Source organism: Oncorhynchus gorbuscha, linkage group LG22 (genome assembly GCF_021184085.1).
Source record: "Oncorhynchus gorbuscha isolate QuinsamMale2020 ecotype Even-year linkage group LG22, OgorEven_v1.0, whole genome shotgun sequence".
In the NCBI taxonomy this organism is placed as follows: Eukaryota; Metazoa; Chordata; class Actinopteri; order Salmoniformes; family Salmonidae; genus Oncorhynchus; species Oncorhynchus gorbuscha.
In genome coordinates, this window is record NC_060194.1 from 30449842 (window position 1) to 30469777 (window position 19936).

General features: G+C 44.6%; 1 protein-coding gene across 1 annotated transcript in view; it reads left to right on the forward strand.

Annotated features, from left to right (window-relative positions):
* Nucleotides 1–1990: 1990 nt before the first annotated feature.
* LOC124009103 (GREB1-like protein) overlaps nucleotides 1991–19936 on the forward strand; it is a 45769-nt gene continuing 27823 nt past the window's right edge. The window contains exons 1-16 of the mRNA XM_046320599.1: nucleotides 1991–2147; nucleotides 4467–4646; nucleotides 4983–5159; nucleotides 5580–5756; nucleotides 7226–7351; nucleotides 8162–8282; nucleotides 9183–9322; nucleotides 9555–9680; nucleotides 10331–10468; nucleotides 10550–10735; nucleotides 12849–13148; nucleotides 13677–13805; nucleotides 16827–16977; nucleotides 17245–17432; nucleotides 17628–17808; nucleotides 19130–19322. Of these exons, the coding sequence (XP_046176555.1) occupies nucleotides 1991–2147; nucleotides 4467–4646; nucleotides 4983–5159; nucleotides 5580–5756; nucleotides 7226–7351; nucleotides 8162–8282; nucleotides 9183–9322; nucleotides 9555–9680; nucleotides 10331–10468; nucleotides 10550–10735; nucleotides 12849–13148; nucleotides 13677–13805; nucleotides 16827–16977; nucleotides 17245–17432; nucleotides 17628–17808; nucleotides 19130–19322 (2670 nt within the window). The remainder of the gene's footprint in view (nucleotides 2148–4466; nucleotides 4647–4982; nucleotides 5160–5579; nucleotides 5757–7225; nucleotides 7352–8161; nucleotides 8283–9182; nucleotides 9323–9554; nucleotides 9681–10330; nucleotides 10469–10549; nucleotides 10736–12848; nucleotides 13149–13676; nucleotides 13806–16826; nucleotides 16978–17244; nucleotides 17433–17627; nucleotides 17809–19129; nucleotides 19323–19936) is intronic.

Sequence of the window (19936 nt, forward strand, 5' to 3'; positions counted from 1 at the left end):
TAGGCGGATAATTACAATTTTGCAGATTAACACTGGAGTGATAAATGATCAGATGTTCATGTGCAGGTAGAGATACTGGTGTGCAAAAGAGCAGAAAAGTAAACATATAACATATATAAACAGTATGGGGATGAGGTAGGTAAATTGGGTGGGCTATTTACCGATGGACTATGTACAGCTGCAGAGATCAGTTAGCTGCTCAGATAGCAGATGTTTGAAGTTGGTGAGGGAGATAAAAGTCTCCAACTCCAATGATTTTTGCAATTCGTTCCAGTCACAGGCTGCAGAGAACTGGAAGGAAAGGCGGCCAAATGAGGTGTTGGCTTTAGGGATGATCAGTGAGATACACCTGCTGGAGCGCGTGCTACGGGTGGGTGTTGCCATCGTGACCAGTGAACTGAGATAAGGCAGAGCTTTACCTAGCATGGACTTATAGTTGCAGTTTTTAACTACAACTAAGCATATATGTAAGGTCATTTACATGTTGTACACCTTCAATCCAAGTTCTAACCAGTTCTAACCATAGGTGAGTTCATAAGGTGCTCCATCTCTGCTAGTGATCTGTCTATCTGGTCAAAATCACTGGTGAATGTCCCCCTCCTCCCTCTGAGGATATGTGTAACTTAATATATCTTTAGAGAAACCTGGATTTAAATCAATATTTCTCGAGATTTGTGCTAGAATAACTACTTTTCAGAGAATACATACCAGTACAGTTCTCTGTGTAGATTCAGAGTGTATCTGAATTCTGTTTTGCGGTTAGTATGTCTACCAGTGGAAGACTTTGTGTTGATTTTTATGGGCACAAAATAAGGTCATTTTCGTTTTGTACACAGTTATACGATGCATGGTATAGAAAAGGACAATCTTAGGTAAGTACATGAAATAGCTGTCTATCTGGTCAAAATCATTGATACAGGTCTCCCTCCACCCCTGGTGGTATGAATAGCTTGTTATTATGTCTCCAGTTATTATGTCTCTAGATTAAAATGAAGCTCCTTTCTATCAAATTACTACAGGTGTAAATGAGGTGTTTTGGAATTTGCATCAGTCCATCATGATACAGAATCACTAAACAATTATTTATATTTGTTAAGAACAAGTTGATTGACAAAGTCATGAAAAATGTGAAGAATTGAATAATCCAAAAATATTGATCCAAAATATTCCTCTGGCGTCAAAATGACCCCAGTTGGTAGAATGGGGGTAGAGGAGAGTTATTTAGTAGGATAGGCTATATCAGAGTACTTGGCAATTTTCCTTGCTTGAGACCCCTGGCCCTGCAGTGGTCCCTGTTTTATTTGAACAAGGGCTTTTCACTAAGCTTACCCCCTCTCTCCTTACACTCTATCAGGGCCACCAGGCCACGTGTGCTTCCCTGTCTGTCTAGCTGCTACCTGCTGCCCAACCCCAGGCCCACACAGCTGGCCTCGGCAGATATCTGAAGAGTGGACCAGGGAAGGGGGGGGGGGCAGGGCCAGGGCAGGCAGAGAGACAGACAGAGGGAGAGAAATAGTGACAGAAGGAGAGATCAAAACAGAGGGAAAGAGAAAGAGACAAAGACAGAAAAAAATATGAAAAAGCGATAAAAACAAGAGGGGAAAATGGGAAAGAGTGTGAGATTGTGTGTGTGCATGCTTAGTCTCACACAGGAAGATGCATCTAAGTTCATCCTAGCATCTGTATGGACAAGTATCCTATGTAGATTGGATATTTACCCGTGGAGGCTGGTGGGAGGAGCTATAGGAAGATGGGCTTATTGTAATTGTTGGAATGTAATTAATGGAACAGAGTCAAACATAGTTTCCATATGTTTGATGTGTTTGATACCGTTCCATTTATTCCATTCCAACAATTAGCCGTCCTCTTATAGCTCCTCCCACCAGCCTCCACTGATTCCACTATCTTACTTATTGACGTGGATGGAGCTGAGCCTGGAGTGGATAGCTGTGCCTTTGTTCATGTTATACCCTTCTTCTCATTCCAGATAATGGGGAATTCATATGCAGGGCAGCCGAAGTCTGCTCGCTTCGAAGAGGCCCTCCACAACTCTATCAAGGCCTCCCTTTGCTCCAGCAGTGGAGAACCACAGCCCGTCTTCACTCAGCTATACCTGGAGCCTGTCCATTATCATGGCAACATGGAGGGTATGTCCGTCTGTCCGTCTGTCCGTCTGTCCGTCTGTCCGTCTGTCCGTCTGTCCGTCTGTCCGTCTGTCTGTCTGTCTGTCTGTCTGTCTGTCTGTCTGTCTGTCTGTCTGTCTGTCTGTCTGTCTGTCTGTCTGTCTGTCTGTCTGTCTGTCTGTCTGTCTGTCCTCATCTAGATCGTTATATATAGAAACAGAACAAAACACTAGCTATAGCTAGCTGCCTCTTTCATTTAGTGGATCATAGTTAACAGAAACACATTGAAACTGATACTGCCATCTCTGATCATGTTTAATTATGCTGATGTTGACCAGCTGAATGGCACTTGAGAATGAGTCACTCAATTACACCCATACAGCAAGTCCATGTCATCTCAGTAATTTATACTTAACAAAAATATAAACGCAATATGTGGTGTTGGTCCAATGTTTCAGGAGCTGAAATTAAAGATCCCAGAAATGTTCCATATGCACAAAAATCTTATTTCTCTCAAATGTTTTGGACAAATTTGTTTACATCGCTGTTAAAGAGCATTTATTCCTTGCCAAGATAATCCATCCACCTGATCATTTCACAAGTGCACAATGTGCTGGGAACAATAAAATGTCAATCTAAAATGTGCGGTTTTGAGTGCAGGGATATCCAACAGAGCTGTTGCCTGAGAAATTCATGTTTATTTCTCTACCGCCTCTAACGTTGTTTTAGAAAATTTGGCAGTATGTCCAACCAACGTCACAACTGCAGACCACGTGTAACCATGCCAGCCCAGGACCTCCACATCCTGCTTCTTCACCAGCAGCATCGTCTGAGACCAGCCACCCGGACAGCTGATGAAACTGTGGGTTTGCACAACCGAAGAATTTCCACACAAACTGTCAGAAACCGGCTTAGGGAAGCTCATCTGCGTGCTTGTTATCCTCACCAGGGTCTTGACCTGGCTGCAGTTCGGCATCGTAACCGACTTCAGTGGGCAAATGCTCACCTTCGATGGACACTGGCACGCTGGAGAAGTGTGCGCTTTACGGATGAATCCTGTTTTCAACTGTACCGAGCAGATGACAGACAGCGTGTATGTCAGTGTTGTGTACATGGTGGTAGGGTTATTATGGGCAGGCATAAGCTATGGACAATGAACACAATTGCATTTTATCGATGGCAATTTCCATGAAGAGATCCTGAGGCATATTGTCATGCCATTCATCCGCCATCACCACGTTTCAGCATGATAATGCATGGCCCCATGTCGCAAGGATCTGTACACGATTCCTGGAACCTGAAAATGTCCCAGGTCTTCCATTGCCTGCATACTCACCAAACATGTCACCCATTGAGCATGTTTGGAATGCTCTGCATCGAGGTGTATGACAGCGTATTCCAGTTCCTGCCAATATCCAGCAACTTCGCACAGCCATTGAAGAGGAGGGGGACAACATTCCACAGGCCAAAACCAACAGCTTGATCAACTCTATGTGAAGATGTGTCACACTGCATGAGGCAAATGGTGGTTACACCAGAGACTGACTGGTTTTCTGACCACACCTCTACTTTGTTTTTAAGGTATCTGAAAGCAACAGATGCATATCTGTATTCCCAGTCATGTGAAATCCATAGATTAGGGCTAATTAATTTATTTCAACTGATTGATTTCCTTATATGAACTGTAACTCGGTAAAATCTTTGAAATTGTTGCATGTTGCGTTTATATTTTTGTTCAGTGTAGTTCTCTTGAAGAAAGGTAGACTTGAATGTGGCCATGTAATGTGTTATGGGTTCGTCCTTCTCTTGAAAAATACCTTGCAGTGTCCAATCTCCAGCTCCTTGCTTTTGTATGGCATCTTCACTCCAAGATAATTTCATGTGTTGTGTGATGTGGTGTATTATGGCGACATTGTCATAGGTGGAAATGATGTCTTACAGAGTCCTGGTTTCTTACAGGGTCATTATGTCTTATGGGGTCATTGTGTGTTATGGGGACATTATGTCTTAAGGGGTCATTGTGTTATGGGGACATTATGTCTTACGGGGTCATTGTGTTATGGGGACATTATGTCTTAAGGGGTCATTGTGTTATGGGGACATTATGTCTTACGGGGTCATTGTGTTATGGGGACATTATGTCTTAAGGGGTCATTGTGTGTTATGGGGACATTATGTCTTACGGGGTCATTGTGTTATGGGGACATTATGTCTTAAGGGGTCATTGTGTTATGGGGACATTATGTCTTAAGGGGTCATTGTGTTATGGGGACATTATGTCTTAAGGGGTCATTGTGTTATGGGGACATTATGTCTTAAGGGTTCATTGTGTTATGGGTACAGATATAAAGCCCAAGGTGGACCTGTACCTGCCGTGCGGGAAGCCTCCGTGTCAGGATCAGCTGAACGGCCAGGCCTCTAATGGTCTGGAGGAGATGAAGGTGGACGGCAACTCTGACACCAGCAGCCCCCCACCGCCCAACTTACAAGGCCCCTCGCCCAACAGCTGCTGCACCATGGACGGTAAGCGTCAAACCATCTCAAACTCCTTTCGACCTGGGACTTTCTCAGAAGTTGCGAAGCCCTCGGATTCAAATCCCTGCTAAAAAGAATATCTGAAGAACACATCTTGTTCATTCTCTCCCTAGGAACACCACGTTTGCAGCAATATTCACCTTAGTATGTTCCACTGTAATGTAGACATGTAGATTACATGCAGGGAGCCCTTGTCATGCAGGGCTTCTGGTAAAAGAGTCTTTGGTCTCAACGGGACTCCACCCTGGCCTGCCTAAATAATGGGGGGGTATTATTGTTGTGGATGTTTACTCCTGAGTTGACTGGTGTTCTCTCTCTTCTCAGGTTTCTGTCAGGCCGGTAGGGACCTCCGTCTGGTCTCCATGTTGACAGAGCCAATCCAAGTCCCAGCTGGCTTTGAGTTAGTTGGTGCCAAGTCCCCCAGCATCCCAGAGCACATCCTGGTGTGTGCTGTGGATCGACGCTTTCTGCCTGATGAGAACGGGAGAAATGCACTTTTAGGTCAGTCTGCCACGCCTCTTTGACTTGATACAATACGAAGGTCGTCCACAGCCTAGGTCAGAGTTACAGGAAATGCAATGTACTTTAGGCCTCTGAAATGAATGTACTATTTTACCCACTCAGCATGGATGAGTCATCTGAAGTGATATTTTTTCCCCACCATCCATAATGAGGCTTGCTACAACTTTTGATTTATGTTGCATTCAGCAGTTGATTGACCTGTGCTTTGCTGTCATTTAATGCAATAATAAGTAAGTTAATTGAATGGCTTATTTTGGGCTGTTTTGAAAATGTTTTGGTTAGCAATATTAACATAAGACAATAATGTATCCATATAACCTGAAATAATGCATACTTATTCTGTAAATACCTACAGTTCCCAACTCATGTTCTCTCTCTCTCTGTGTTTGGTGTGTGCAGGGTTTTCAGGGAATTGTGTTGGCTGTGGAGAGAAGGGGTTCCGGTACTTTACTGAGTTCTCCAACCACATCAACCTGAAGCTGGCCACGCAGCCCAAGAAGCAGAAGCACTTAAAATACTACCTGGTGAAGAACTGTCAGGATGCTCTGTGCAAAGGACCCCTCATCTGCTGGAAAGGTGAGATTTGTATTTGTATTTATTAGGGATCCCCATTAGCTGTTGCCAAGGCAGCAGGTTCCCTTCCTGGGGTCGAAACAGGCACTGGTATTACACGTAAAACAAAAGATTAAACAATACATTGTGTATCATTATTACTCCACTACATATCTACAATACAAAATGTATAATACCACCATACAACGTGAGATGTCTCTCCGATTCTATCTGCATATTTCAGACACTTTCTGGAACACTTTACATTGAATTGCTGTTATACCTGTGTAGTAACACTGTGGTTATACAACATTACATCATGTTTCATGCTACATGTCATTTAGTAAATGCATTATAAATGCATAGTAGCCTAATGTTTATAGTTGAGCGGTTTTTAAATTGAATTTGTAATAACTCAAATGTGGTATTGGTCTGGGGCTGTAATCTTTTTATGACCCATCAATATATGCACTACTGTTCAAAAGTTTGGGTTTACTTAGACATTTCCACATTTTTTTGTCAATTAAAAATAACATCAAATTGATCAGAAATACAGTGTAGACATTGTTAATGTTGTAAATGACTTTTGTAGCTGGAAACTTTTGATTTTTAATGGAATATCTACATAGGCGTACACAGGCCCATCCTCAGCAACCCTCACTCCTGTGTTCCAATGGCACGTTGTGTTAGCTAATCCAAGTTTATCATTTTAAAAGACTATTTGATCATTAGAAAACCCTTTTGCAATTGTTAGCACAGCTGAAAACTGTTGTTCTGCTTAAAGAAGCAATAAAACTGTCCTTCATTAGACTAGTTGTGTATCTGGAACATCAGCATTTGTGGGTTCGATTACAGGCTTGAAATGGCCAGAAACAAATAACTTTCTTCCAAAACTCGTCAGTCTATTTTTTTCTGAGAAATGAAGGCTATTCCATGCGAGAAATTGCCAAGAAACTGAAGATCTCGTACAGCGCTGTATACTACTCCCTTCACAGAACAGCACAAACTAGCTCTAACCAGAATAGAAAGAGGAATGGGAGGCCCCGGTGCACAACAGAGAAAGAGGACAAGTACATTAGATTGTCTAGTTTGAGAAACCGATGCCTCACAAGTCCTCAACTGGCAGCTTCATTAAATAGGACCCGCAAAACACCAGTCTCAACATCAACAGTGAAGAGTCAACTCCGGGATGCTGGCCTTCTAGGCAGAGTTCCTCTGCCCAGTGTCTGTTTTTGTCCATCTTAATCTTTTCTTTTTTTGGCCAGTCTGAGATGTCTTTTTCTTTGCAAATCTGCCTAGAAGGCCAGTATCCCGGAGTCGCCTCCTCTGTTGACGTTGAGACTGGTGTTTTGCAGGTACTTTGCAGGTACTATTTAATGAAGCTGCCAGTTTAGGACTTGTGAGGCATTATTGTATTATTTATTGATTCACTGATTGAATGGTTCCAGGTCTATTTTAAAAAGTGTATTTATTTCTCCCCTCCTTTTCCCCAGACTGTAAGACACGTCAGTTCTCCATTAGCAGTGCATACACCTCCAAACCCAACTCCTCATCCTCCCTGAGCATCAAGGAGAATGGAGGCACCAACAGACACAGCTGTTCCCCCTTCTCCCTGTCAGGTAGGACACAAACACCCTCCTCTTACCCTTCTCCCTATCAGGTAGGACACATACCCTACTCTTACCATTCTACATGTCAGGTAGGACACACACCCTCCTGTTACCCTTCTCCCTATCAGGTAGGACACATACCCTACTCTTACCATTCTACATGTCAGGTAGGACACAAACACCCTCCTCTTACCCTTCTCCCTATCAGGTAGGACACATACCCTACTCTTACCATTCTACATGTCAGGTAGGACACACACCCTCCTGTTACCCTTCTCCCTGTCAGATAGGACACACACCCTCCTCTTACCCTTCTCCCTATCAGGTAGGACACATACCCTACTCTTACCATTCTACATGTCAGGTAGGACACACACCCTCCTGTTACCCTTCACTCATGGCAGTGGAGCCTGGTCAGTTTGTAGGGTAGTTAGTGTTCAGTCAGTGTAAGATCTAACCTGATGTTAGACAGCTGTGCTCATATGCTCTATTGACTTTAGCCTCCTACTGAGCTACATCCTGCTCCTCTGTGAAGGAAGGGTAGAGGTGTGACACAACACCCCCTCTCCTCTCCCCTCCCTACCCTCTTCTCCCATCCCTCCCTCCCTCTGACCAAGATCTGGCTGGAGTGAATAGTGTCTGTGTTTGTTTACAAAGCATTGTTTGGTTAAAGGGGACAGTTATGGTCTACTTGTTGTAATGGAAAAACTGGATTGAGTCATTATTGTTGATTTGTTAGTGTTGTTTGGAGACATTTTGGTTAACGTCATTTGACAGGACCCATTCTAACACCCACACGGTATTCTTATTGCCCTCCAGACTCCCCATCTACCAGAATTCCCTCTGCATCCTCTGTGTTCCTCTCAGCCCTGGACCTGGCCCGAGAGTGCAGCTTCCTCAAGCCTTTGGCCTCTACCCCTGGGACAGAGACTCTACCAATAGGTTCAACTCTTCTTCTACTCTTGTTCTACCACGACTGTTTCTGGATGATATTGTGTTAATCTATGTGTGATCACATCTCCATCGCATAGTCATATTTCTCCCACAACGTCAGCTTCAAAGTGTTTTACACCATGGTACATCATACAGCAATAATATCCAGTGATATTATGCAGACTGCCTCATGTGTAATAGGCTTTAGTCTGGGTATTTCAGAACATTCCTTGTGTGTGTGTGTGTGTGTGTATCTCCAGTCAGTAGAAGAATCTACACTCCACAGCTCCATCTGGCCTATGCTTGGCCATGTAAACCAACATGCTTGTAGGCAACAGCTCATTCTCCTACTCAGACCAGGGCACATAGCAGAAGTGATGCCGTACGCACACAGGCCTCATCAATAATGAGCAGAAAATCCCTATAATGACTTTTTAAGGGCGAGATTGACAGGCCTGGGCTACACATACTGTACTGATTAATGTGTTCGCGTCTATGCACACACAGTGAATCTGAGATTGGTAAGTGCCCCATCAGTTCATTGGCAATAAGAAACCAATAGCTCAGTGTTAGGCGGGCATAAATCCTTCTTATAAAGTATATTGCTCAGTCTCTGTATTAGGAAGATATGTCAGGATGATTGGTTTTCTTTTGTGATTATCAAACACATGTATTTCTTGTATTTTTTTACTATTTGTTTCCTATAACAGAGGAAGATAAATGTGCATTTCACGTATGGCATCTCTCAAAAAAATTGTCTTACGAAAGTAAATGATTTAGCATCGAATCATCTGAAAATGAACTGTGGTGGAATGCATCAGAACAATGTATGGTCTGTCCGTCTGTCCGTCCGTCCGTCCGTCCGTCCGTCCGTCCGTCCGTCCGTCCGTCCGTCCGTCCGTCCGTCTGTGCCCACAGTTCTGATAGTGAACAGTCCGGCTAGCGGACTGGGTGCAGAGGGCCGCCCCCCCTTACTGAGCCTCTCCCAGGTGTCTCTGGGAACCCAAGGACAGGGGTACAGAACCTCGGACCCAGGAGATAGCCCTGGTGAGCACCATGTTCTCCTCCCAAACCTTTGTGACGCTTGTCTGTGTTGCTGTTTTAAACCCAAATAAGGGTAACTCAACCACCCTAGCTCCTCGTTTTAGATTCTATGGTCTGAAATAGTACATTTACTCATAGATTGCTATTGTAGAAGCCCAGTGAATGTTCTGGGGACCAGGATTGTAGGTATTCTGCAGTTTATTCATATGTTCCTCTTGTGTTGTTTTCTGTCCAGTTTCGTCTGCCATGACCCTTGGCCCGCCCAAGAAGCGCCACCGCGGTTGGCACCCCAACCCCCTGGTCCCAGTCCCCCCTACAGCCGTCCCTGTGCCCACCATCCAACCCATCGTCTACTCCCCAGGTCTGGCATTGAGTTTTTGATCATTTTTATTGTTTATTTACATAGGGACAGATTAATTTAGCCTCTCTCTCTCTGTCTCTGTCTCTGTGTGCATGCGTGCGTGATGTTGTCTAGTACATTGACCTCCCTTTTCGGGAGAAGGAAGGACACAAGGTCTGAGACATGCTCTGTTGTCAGTGTGATTCATTCAGCATCTCCATGGAGATCGGGTCAGACGGGTTAGTGCAGATACAGTATGAACAGAGAATTGCTAAAACTGAGAGGTCTGCGAAGCAGGAGAGCCAGGACACTATGACTTAAAGGAGACATACAGTATATTCCCTGGTTTTATTCTGTATATATCCAGAGGATAAAGGGCTGTATAGAGCCATGTGTATGACCACCCCACCTACAAACATTGGACATGGTTATCTTCAAATAATGGAAACAATCTGAAAAATCTATAGTAGACGAGGCCAACTCTCCTCCTGGAGTGGGTTGGCCTCGTCATGGTCCTGGTGAGTAGTTCAGTAGAATTAGCTATGCTAGATAAGGTTTTCAGTGAAAGTCTGCTGGAGGGTATCTCTGAAGGAGGAGAGTTGGTGCTGAGCTGATGTCTAGCTGTATTCTAATCCCAGTATTGACATGTAGCTCTCTGTCTTCTCCATCAGGCTCTGTACTGGCTATGCCTACTCCTCAGCCGCCTGTAGCAGGGGTCCTTCAGCCCAAATCTGTCACTGCCGGAGAGACTGTCATCGTCCCCAACAACCTGCTCAACACCTCAGGAGTCCGTCCTGTCATCCTCATCGGTACAAACCACCATTCTTTGAATGACTGCAATTGAATTGAATTTAAGTGAATTGAATTAACTCTGATGTTTGGTTTGGCAGGGCATGGTACGTTACCATACTTCTACGGGAACGTGGGGGACATTGTGGTGAGCCCCCTGCTAGTGAGCTGCTATAAAGGCAACCAGCTGACTGAGAAGACCCTGTCCAGTCTTGGACTGAACAGTAGCCAACTGCTCAGTGTGGAAACCATAATACTCCTCACCCTGCAGTACCTTGCAAGGCTAGGTAAAGGTCTCAAAACACTCATACACTTGCACTTACATGCATGCATACACCCTGTTCGATATGGAAGACTTATATAACATTTTGAATCACACAGGCTAAGCTCAGCCAAGGCCTGGTTGTTCTAAGTTTGGTAACACAATAGAGAATGACAGAGGACTCTAGTGCCCAAAAGACAGGCTTAGCATGGGCAGCACCATTGAAGATTTTCAACGTTTTGAAGATATCAACTGGGTGGGTCTTCCTATTGGTTAAGGAATGATCACATAATTCCATTCAGGTCATCAGGAGAGATCAGCTAATTAATTATACTCATAAATATTCCATAACTGCAGGTGGCAGTAAATGGCCAACCTTGACTTCATACCTGTTCTAACAACAATACAGGGGGTGGTGTGCACCCTTTCCGTTTGTTTACCAACTCATAGAAGTAGTAGAAGAAGAAAATGTACTACTTCAAAATGGTAATGGTCTCAATGGCACCGCCCGTGCACTCACAAACGCAAAAATGGGACGATACAATGTTCCGTCTTCTAACTTTATATACAAAGGTATATGGACACCCCTTCAAATGAGTGGATTTGGCTATTTCAACCACACCCGTTACAGACAGATTGATAAAGCCAGTGACTGATGTGGTGTACTCCTCAATGTCATCGGAAGAATCCCGGAACATGTTCCAGTCTGTGATAATAAAACAGTCCTATAGTTTAGCATCTGTTTCATCTGACCACTGGTGCTTCCAGCTTTCATTTTTGTTTGTAAGCAGGAATCAGAAGGATAGAGTTGTGGTCCGATTTACCAAATGGAGGGCGAGGGAGAGCTTTGTACACATCTCTGTGTGTGGAGTAGAGGTGATCTAGTATTTTTTCCCTCTGGTTGCACATTTAACATGTTGATGAAAATTTGGTAGAACTGTTTTTAAGTTTCTCTGCATTAAAGTCTCCGGCCACTAGGAGCGCCACCTCTGGGTGAGTGGTTTCCTGTTTGCTTATTTCCTTATACAGCTGACCTAGTGTGGTCTAAGTTATAATGCAATTCTGCATAATTTTGCATAACTGGAATCTTTAATATTGCACAAGTCGACAAATTGACAGACTACTTTGACACTGACAAACTGAGAATGTGATAAAAATGACCTTGTCTTGAATCCATCAATATCCTAGGTGTATGGAGACACTTGTGGCTACAATATGAGGAATTATCGTCCAGTTTCACTTGAAAGCATGTCTCTGTTATTTTACTTTGTAAAATGAAATATTTTGTTAGCCTACTGCAGACAGATTAGAGTCTTCTCTTTTCATCAGGAACCATTTGCATTCCAACCTGTGTTTTCCTGCGATTATATTGGAAAAAGGTTTATTTAGTATTTTTCATGCTGTTCATTCACAGATTTGCCACGTGTTCCCATCTGTAGGCTATGCCTTGTTGTTGGAATATACACAATCCACAACTAGGCCATTTTTTAAAATAAGTTATTGATTCTCTGTGTCAGTAGGCTACTCTAAATTATTTCATTTATTTCTGAACAGATAGCAGTAATTCTATAACTTTGGCTCATTTATTTCAATTCACCAGGGGGTGCTGCAGCTCCAGAACCCTTTGTGCTGGAGAGACGAGAGTTGCAGGCTCATGTCTATCAGAGCAGAGCGAGGGATCATAGAAAGTGAATGTCATTTTAGTTCTGTGAGAGATGCAGGCGTTCTTCTTACACAGCCATGGCCACGCGTTTGTCTCAAGCATAGGTTGTAATGTTGCCCAAACCATAAGCTGGCCCAACCCGAATCAACTCTTCGAATATCTACTTTTTCACATTACATTGGGGCAGGGGCAGGGGCAGGGGCAGGGGCAGGGGACTTTTTTTTTTTTTTACATTGCTAAAAGTGAAAATGATTTTTCAGGCCATGAGAGGTATAGGTTCCGGAAACAAAACAGTCCAAAACAGAGAGGTACCGGAGGATCCAGCTCAAATGAAGCACTGCATAAGAACACCGTCCCCTGCAAAACAAATAGCAAGTAGACATGGGAAACTGATATATTCATTTTTTATCTTCTGTTCTCTTTACTTCTCTTCTCTACACTTGTTCTCTCCTCATCTCTCCTCCTCCCACCCCAGGTTCGGAGCAGATCCCTCTGAGGGAGTTGTTTGAGCAGATCGTGCTGAAGGCCATGTTGATTTGTCCTGGAGGTCTCTCCATCTCCCCGGCCCAGCTGCCCTGGCTAGCCCGCCTGGGGGCCAGCGTCTCTGGGGGCAGTGTTCAGGTCCTAGTCACCCAAAACTCCCTGGGGGAGGGCATCTCCGAGTCCCTGCGCTCACTCTGCAGTGGGCCGCCTCACCAACAGTGCCTACCCACCTACGTGGTTATTGTTTTTGCCTCCAAGATGAGCGGCAATGAGTTCTGTGTGCTCGTTCTGGGTGAGTGTTCTCATACTGTCTTTACACTACAATACCTACATGTGTTGTGTCTGTATAGTTATAGCAGTGTTCCCCAACTGGTGGTCCACGGTCTGAATTTGGCCAACGGGTGATTTGACCCCCCCCCAAGTTTCCTGAGATAATTTTTAAAAATATATTTGTTGGACATAAAAGACACCAGCAAATCAGCTCCAAGTGATTTTAATTTTGCAAATCTGTTTCCATAAGAGATATATGTGATCGTATATACATGTAACAAGGTTTGAAATAGTTATGTTTTAGTTAAATATTACATCTGATAAAATTATTTGTAATTATGTTCCGGCCCCTTGACTATCCACTCTAGAAAGAATTGGCCCGCAACTGAATCTAGTTTATGATCCCTGATTAATAGGTGAACCTTGCCTGAGACCCTAAGTCTTGCGTCAGCTCCCAGAGCTGCCTAGGCATTAGCTCTGTGGGCTGAAACAGTCTTACGGCGCAAAGGACACTCAGGCTCATTCACACTTGTCTACATGTGTCTAACAGGGAAGTACCAGGCGAGAGCACTAGCTGAGGGAATGCTCACCACCAATGAGTTCCTGAAGGAGATCAGCTACGAGCTCATAACAGGAAAAGTCAGTGTCCTGGAGTCTAACTTCAAAACCACATCACTAGGTAAGTGCCATGGGACAGGACATCAATGGAAAAAACTCAACGATCATTTCTACTCTATTTTCTCATTTTTTGGTTGGAGGAAAAGTAATTACAGTGGGGCAAAAAAATATTTAGTCAGCCACCAATTGTGCAAGTTCTCCCACTTAAAAAGATGAGAGGGGCCTGTAATTTTCATCATAGGTACACTTCAACTATGTAAGTCGCTCTGGATAAGAGCGTCTGCTAAATGACTTAAATGTAAATGTAAACTATGACAGACAATATTAGAAGAAAAAAAATCAGAAAATCACATTGTAGGATTTTTAATGAATTTATTTGCAAATTATGGTGGAAAATAAGTATTTGGTCACCTGCAAACAAGCAAGATTTCTGGCTCTCACAGACCTGTAACTTCTTCTTTAAGAGGCTCCTCTGTCCTCCACTCGTTACCTGTATTAATGGCACCTGTTTGAACTTGTTATCAGTATAAAGGACACCTGTCCACAACCTCAAACAGTCACACTCCAAACTCCACTATGGCCAAGACCAAAGAGCTGTCAAAGGACACCAGAAACAAAATTGTAGACCTGCACCAGGCTGGGAAGACTGAATCTGCAATAGGTAAGCAGCTTGGTTTGAAGAAATCAACTGTGGGAGCAATTATTAGGGAATGGAAGACATACAAGACTACTGATAATCTGCCTGGATTTGGGGCTCCACGCAAGATCTCACCCCGTGGGGTCAAAATGATCACAAGAACGGTGAGCAAAAATCCCAGAACCACACGGGGGGACCTAGTGAATGACCTGCAGAGAGCTGGGACCAAAGTAACAAAGCCTACCATCAGTAACACACTACGCCGCCAGGGACTCAAATCCTGCAGTGCCAGACATGTCCCCCTGCTTAAGCCAGTACATGTCCAGGCCTATCTGAAGTTTGCTAGAGAGCATTTTGTAACGGTTTTGACTTGAGGTTATTATTTATAGGGGTGCCAGATAGGTTGTGCCTACCAGAGAAAACATTGGTTTCTCCTTTTAGTTTGGGTGGGAATGAGTCCCATCTGGTCCGTCAAGTCTACACCAATACAAAGGACTTATGTAAAAGTCAGGATGGAAATAAACTTTTCATAAACCCTTACAACATTGGAAAGAACTTAAAAAACAACTATATTATTTTGTGTGGGTTGTATTAGCAACAACAATGATTACACACACACATATAATAATATAACACAATGAGTTCTGGTTCCTCCAGAAATGTCCTGTACCTCGGGCCTAAAAAGAGTCCAGCCCGGTAAAGGAGTTCAGTGAACTCAAGTGACTTTTGTCACGCAATGTTTGTCCGTTCATTCAGTGTAGCGTAAACCCAGTATTTAAAACATACCATCAATATAACAATTATTTTACCACAGAACTTAAAGCGTATCAACTCTTATTAAGTCCTCAACTACAACTAACTACCTAAATCATCACAGTATACCTCACATCAAAACACATGAAATACCGTATACAAAAAGGTTGTAGTCAGTCGGTCAGTCAGACAATCCAATCCGCCAATAGATCTCCAGCGGAGAAAGGCCATGAAGAACGGAGAGGTGTAGTCAACGGACGCAAAGAGTGGATCCGATCCTGGGTAAACTCTATTAGGCTACAAAACACACGTTTAACGGCAACAAAACAAACGGAATAGAGAAGCTTCGGAACTGAGGGTTGAACACATCCTCATTCACGTCTCCATCACAACCCCACTTTTGCGCAGCTGATGCTGGCTATTTAATTGGGAATTAAAGGGAAAGCGCCCTATTGGAAGGAGCTGCACTGAGCTGGTTCAGAAAAATTTGGGGCCGTCACAATTTGGATGATCCAGAAGAAGATTGGGAGAATGTCATATGGTCAGATGAAACCAAAATATAACTTTTTGGTAAAAACTCAACTCGTTGTGTTTGGAGGACAAAGAATGCTGAGTTGCATCCAAAGAACACCATACCTACTGTGAAGCATGGGGGTAGAAACATCATGCTTTGGGGCTGTTTGTCTGCAAAGGGACCAGGACGACTGATCAGTGTAAAGGAAAGAATGAATGGGGCCATGTATTGTGAGATTTTGAGTGAAATCCTCCTTCCACCAGCAAGGGCATTGAAGATAAAACTTGGCTGGGTCTTTCAGCATGACAATGATCCCAAACACACCGCCCGTGCAACGAAGGAGTGGCTTTGTAAGAAGCATTTCAAGGTCCTGGAGTCCCCTAGCCAGTCTCCAGATCTCAACCCCATAGAAAATCTTTGGAGGGAGTTGAAAGTCCGTGTTGCCCAGCAACAGCCCCAAAACATCACTGCTCTAGAGGAGATCTGCATGGAGGAATGGCCCAAAATACCAGCAACAGTGTGTGAAAACCTTGTGAAGACTTACAGAAAACGTTTGACCTCTGTTATTGCCAACAAAGGGTATATAACAAAGTATTGAGATAAACTTTTGTTATTGACAAAAAACGTATTTTCCACCATAATTTGCAAATTAAATTAATTAAAAATCCTACAATGTGATTTTCTGGATTTTTTTCTCATTTTGTCTGTCATAGTTGAAGTGTACCTATGATGTAAATTACAGGCCTCTCATCTTTTTAAGTGGGAGAACTTGCACAATTGGTGGCTGACTAAATACTTTTTCGCCCCACTGTATGTAGGTAGTCCATTTAATGAATCAATCAATTAATCAAACAAACATGAACTGTGTTTCAAGGACAATGTTTATTTTAGTGTCAATATGAAAACAGAACAACACCACAATCTAGGTCCCATATTATTCTGTTTATGTATCTTTTCCCAATGATGCATATTCACCTTCCTTAATGCCCACTGGCCCATCCCTAATGCTTTGTTCAGCAATACCTTGAACTGGCAGTTTGGCAGTCACAGGATGGGAACGGGACACTGTGCCACAGACAGACACATCAATATTTGATGAGGTTTTGCTTATGTAGCTGCTGTGTGTGTGAGTGTCTTTGTCTCTGACGGGTGGTGGCCTGTTGTGTTGTTGTTTCCAGGGGACAACCTGGACAAGCAGCTGCTACACATCCAGCGGCAACGGAAGGGCCAGGTCATCCAGCCCTTCCAGGGCGATGTCACCGACCACATCCCGTCCCAGGAGGCAGCCACCATGGTACCTCCCTCCGAGTCAGGTGAGGCATGGCTACTGTCTGGTCCGTCTTCTCCTCCTCTTCCTGCTGGAGACTCACTATGAAGCTTCTGGATCAGAATATGGATGGATAGATATCAAAGTAATCTACTGTATATATTCAGCTCTAAGTTTCCAGTATTGTGACCTGCAGGTTCTTCCCCCCCTCCTTCCACAGAGCTGCTGAGTGACATGTTTCAGATCCACTCTCCCCAGCTGAGTGAGTTGTTTCAGATCCACTCTCCCCAGCTGAGTGACATGTTTCAGATCCACTCTCCCCAGCTGAGTGAGTTGTTTCAGATCCACTCTCCCCAGCTGAGTGTAGCCAGGAGCCTGCTCTCCCTGGTGTGTTCCATAGCAGACTCAGGCAGCCAGAGTCTGGACCTGGGCCGCTTCTGCAAGGTGGACTTCCTGGTTCTGGTTCCTCCGTCTCATGTCCTGGTGAACCAGACCGCTCATCGCATCCAACAATCAGGTATTCATGAGGGGCGAATAGGGTCAAATTAGAATTTGAAGGCTGCACTGGCAATACAATGGATTGAAAAATCACATCTTTAGGTAGTCGTCTACAAGAGACTCATTTCAAGATTACAGTATGTCTGCCTTTTATGACGTTTCTTAGTAGTGATTGTTGGACTTTTAGTAATCTCTTTCTGCCTGTCTCTAACAGGAGTGCTAGTGGACCTGGGTATAGAGGATGCTTCCTCAGCTCACCAGAGGTCAGACCAGTATGTGGTTCGTCTAGATGGAGACTTCCACGCCAAGATGGAGGCCTTTATGCGGAAAGTCAAACAGAATCCCTACACCCTGTTCGTGCTCATCCACGACAACTCCCACGTGGACCTGACCAGGTAACACATACACACACACACACACACACACACACACACACACACACACACACACACACACACACACACACACACACACACACACACACACACACACACACACACACACACACACACACACACACACACACACACACACACACACACACACACAGATTTGAGTAAACTGGAAGTTGTGCTGCTGATCCTGTTGGTTCTGACAGATGTTGTAATGAAAACTTTGCTATGGCTAGAGGGTCATATCAGTGTGGATGACGGATCACCACCTCAAGCTGAACCTCGGCAAAACGGAGCTGCTCTTCCTCCCGGGGAAGGACTGCCCGTTCCATGATCTCGCCATCACGGTTGACAACTCCATTGTGTCCTCCTCCCAGAGCGCCAAGAACCTTGGCGTGATCCTGGACAACACCCTGTCGTTCTCAACTAACATCAAGGCGGTGGCCCGTTCCTGTAGGTTCATGCTCTACAACATCCGCAGAGTACGACCCTGCCTCACACAGGAAGCGGCGCAGGTCCTAATCCAGGCACTTGTCATCTCCCGTCTGGATTACTGCAACTCGCTGTTGGCTGGGCTCCCTGCCTGTGCCATTAAACCCCTTCAACTCATCCAGAACGCCGCAGCCCGTCTGGTGTTCAACCTTCCCAAGTTCTCTCACGTCACCCCGCTCCTCCGTTCTCTCCACTGGCTTCCAGTTGAAGCTCGCATCCGCTACAAGACCATGGTGCTTGCCTACGGAGCTGTGAGGGGAACGGCACCTCAGTACCTCCAGGCTCTGATCAGGCCCTACACCCAAACAAGGGCACTGCGTTCATCCACCTCTGGCCTGCTCGCCTCCCTACCACTGAGGAAGTACAGCTCCCGCTCAGCCCAGTCAAAACTGTTCGCTGCCCTGGCCCCCCAATGGTGGAACAAACTCCCTCACGACGCCAGGACAGCGGAGTCAATCACCACCTTCCGGAGACACCTGAAACCCCACCTCTTTAAGGAATACCTAGGATAGGTTAAGTAATCCCTCTCACCCCACCCCCCTAAGTTTTAGATGCACTATTGTTAAGTGACTGTCCCACTGGATGTCATAAGGTGAATGCACCAATTTGTAAGTCGCTCTGGATAAGAGCGTCTGCTAAATGACTTAAATGTAAATGTAATGTAAATGGGTCAGTCCTCGGCTACACAGCGTACTGAATAAGAACAGAACAGCCCAAGCCAAGTCAGAACAAGACAGAAAAGAGCAGAGGTGTATTTTTCGTCATAAATATAGAACAGGACAGAACAACTTACCTCAAGGTAACTTCATTTTTGTTTCCCCTCGCTGTGTAGTGCCCGGTCCGGCTCGGTGTGCCACGGGGAGCTTCAGGGTATAGCTGACAGGGTGGTAAACTGCCAGGAGGTCCTGGAGGCCTTGAACCTGCTGGTGCTGCAGGTCAGCTGCTTCCCCTTCGCCCTGCAGACAAGACAGTCCCGCATCAGCGTTCACAACGAGGTGCACTGGCCAGACAACACAGACAGCCTGGTGACTGGCCCTGTGCAGTGGTTCATCTACATCTTCTGGTGGAACCTATTTGGAATTACAATCACATTTGGGTCATTTAGCAGACACTTCTATCAAAAGTGACTTAGTCAGTGCATTCAACTAAGGTAGGAAAACAAACCCATATCACAGTCAATGCAAGTAAAAACATCTAAATAGCCGCACAAATAATGGGGTCGAAAATGGTTCCACCACTGAGACAACAAGATTGGAAAGCTGCCACAGTCACCCCTCTCTTCAAATTGTATTAATTTATTTTTATTTCACCTTTATTTAACCAGGTAGGCCAGTTGAGAACAAGTTCTCATTTACAACTGGGACATGGCCAAGATAAAGCAAAGCAGTGTGACAAAAACAAAGGGGGAGACACTCTAGACCTAAACTGCTACAGATCTATATCCATCCTGCCCTGCCTTTCTAAAGTCTTCGAAAGCCAAGTTAACAAACAGATCACCGGACATTTAGAATCCCACCGTACCTTCTCCACTATGCAATCTATTTTCCGAGCTGGTCACGGGTGCACCTCAGCCACGCTCAAGGTCCTAAACGATATCATAACCGCCATCGATAAAATGGAGTACAGTTCAGCCGTCTTC